Genomic DNA, 1,658 nt, shown 5'->3' with positions numbered 1-1,658 from the left:
AATTTTCTTTGCTAAAAATTTAGTAATTTGACATTTCTACTGTAAAACTTGAAATTGTTTCTTTCTCAATTTTCTATGTAGACTTCATACTTCACGTCTATATTCCACCTAGAATGAATCGTGCCATATTTAACCTGAAGATTGTTAACTGAAAGTGGTTTTCATAAATGCTGCTTACTGGAAGGTGAGCAACTATCGCTTTTCTTATTCTTAATCTTGTGCATTTACCATGTCTTTTCGAACACTTTTACATATCTTTTTATTTGTTTTATAGGTTTTTTGAGGCCAAGAGAGCATTAAGCAAGAGATTTATATCTACTTTTGTGGTGAATATTTAAAGGTCTTTGTTTCTGTGACATCCCTTGTTGACCAGAAAAGTATAATAAAGATGTTGAGATAAATTTTCATTGTTTCCTTTAACACAAACAAATCCATACAAAGTTTGCAATGTCGGGGTAATAAAGAGTTATAAGAACTTCAAATTAATTCTGCTTGATGCGGAATAGGTTGCTTCTACTTCTTGCTGTAACCTTCCTCAATGTTGGGCTCCAATGTTTGCATTGCATTTGGAGCAAAGGAAGAGCAGGAAATGAATGCAGGTTTCATAAGAACAAGACTGTTTTATTTTCAAAATAAATACCACGTACTGAACAAGACAGGTAGGCTAATTAAAACCAGTAAACCTTCAAATAAAACAAAATTCTCTTCAACATTACAACATTAGATTTTCTCTAATAGAAATGTTACGATATAATGAACAAGACAGGTAATTCAAACCAGTGACCTTCAAATAAAATAAAATAAAATTCAACATTACATTAGATTTTCTCTAATAGAAATGTTAAGATATAAAAGTCAAGATATAGAAATCAAAGAACAGGGGGAGCAAATGGATTGTTAACAAAATGTACATCACCCTAATCATAGGCATTCATTTGACGTAGGAATGTGACAAGCTTTTGATTCTTAACTACATCGCTCCTGACTTTTTTTAAGCAACCAATGGCACATGTTAAGAAAATTAAAGGGAGGCGAAGAAGTGGAGGCCATCTAATGTCAACCACAAAATACAGCGCAAGTAGTAGGAGCATAGCTCTGAAAGGGTTTTCTTCACTAAAGACAGGTTCAGAGTCAATGAAGCCGCTCAGAGAAAGTGTGCCATCAGACTGAGAGCCAATTCCAATCAACCGGGGTGCATCTGTGGGTTTTGGCTGAGCTTCAGCAGGTGGAGTATTTTCCTATAAAATGAGAAAGATACTAGATATTAAAAGTTTATCAAACTGCCAGTAGTGCAAGTAATTAAAAACAAAATTAGTTTTTAAAGACAATGATTTGGGTATTTTCTTTGGCAAAGTATAAACATAAGGAAGATGGCAGTCTACATATGAAAGTAGAGCATTTAAAGACTTCATTAATTTGATATTTTATAAAAAAAAAATACTGAGCAAACTCTTCCTTTAACATAGTGTTCCTTTCAACAATTATTCCGATGGCAAAAAACACCATAGCTATGAAGAAAATGTACTTACAGGGAACAGTTCGAGAACTCTAGCAGTTCGCTTTTCACTGATGAATGGACAAAGGAACGTAACTCCACCCTTGGGTGATTTTGAGATTCATTAGCTATCTTGACCGAAATTTTATGGGGTACATCTGGG

General features: G+C 33.8%; 2 protein-coding genes across 2 annotated transcripts in view; both read right to left on the bottom strand.

Moving 5' to 3' along the window:
- LOC127751352 (uncharacterized) overlaps window positions 1-1,658 on the bottom strand; it is a gene marked incomplete in the record, with an annotated part of 21,692 nt that overhangs the window by 3,828 nt on the left and 16,206 nt on the right.
- On the bottom strand, window positions 601-1,559 carry LOC127751353 (uncharacterized; the record flags this gene model as incomplete). The annotated part of the gene is given in 2 exon segments (XM_052274805.1): window positions 601-1,238; window positions 1,530-1,559. Coding segments are annotated over 2 exon segments (351 nt in total), but the record flags the coding sequence as incomplete, so codon positions are not given.

The sequence above is a fragment of the Frankliniella occidentalis genome, unplaced genomic scaffold (genome assembly GCF_000697945.3).
Source record: "Frankliniella occidentalis isolate FOCC.00 unplaced genomic scaffold, Focc_3.1 Scaffold444, whole genome shotgun sequence".
NCBI lineage: Eukaryota > Metazoa > Arthropoda > Insecta > Thysanoptera > Thripidae > Frankliniella > Frankliniella occidentalis.
The sequence above is the reverse complement of the archived record's forward strand: the minus strand, read 5'-3'. Positions and strand labels throughout refer to the sequence as shown.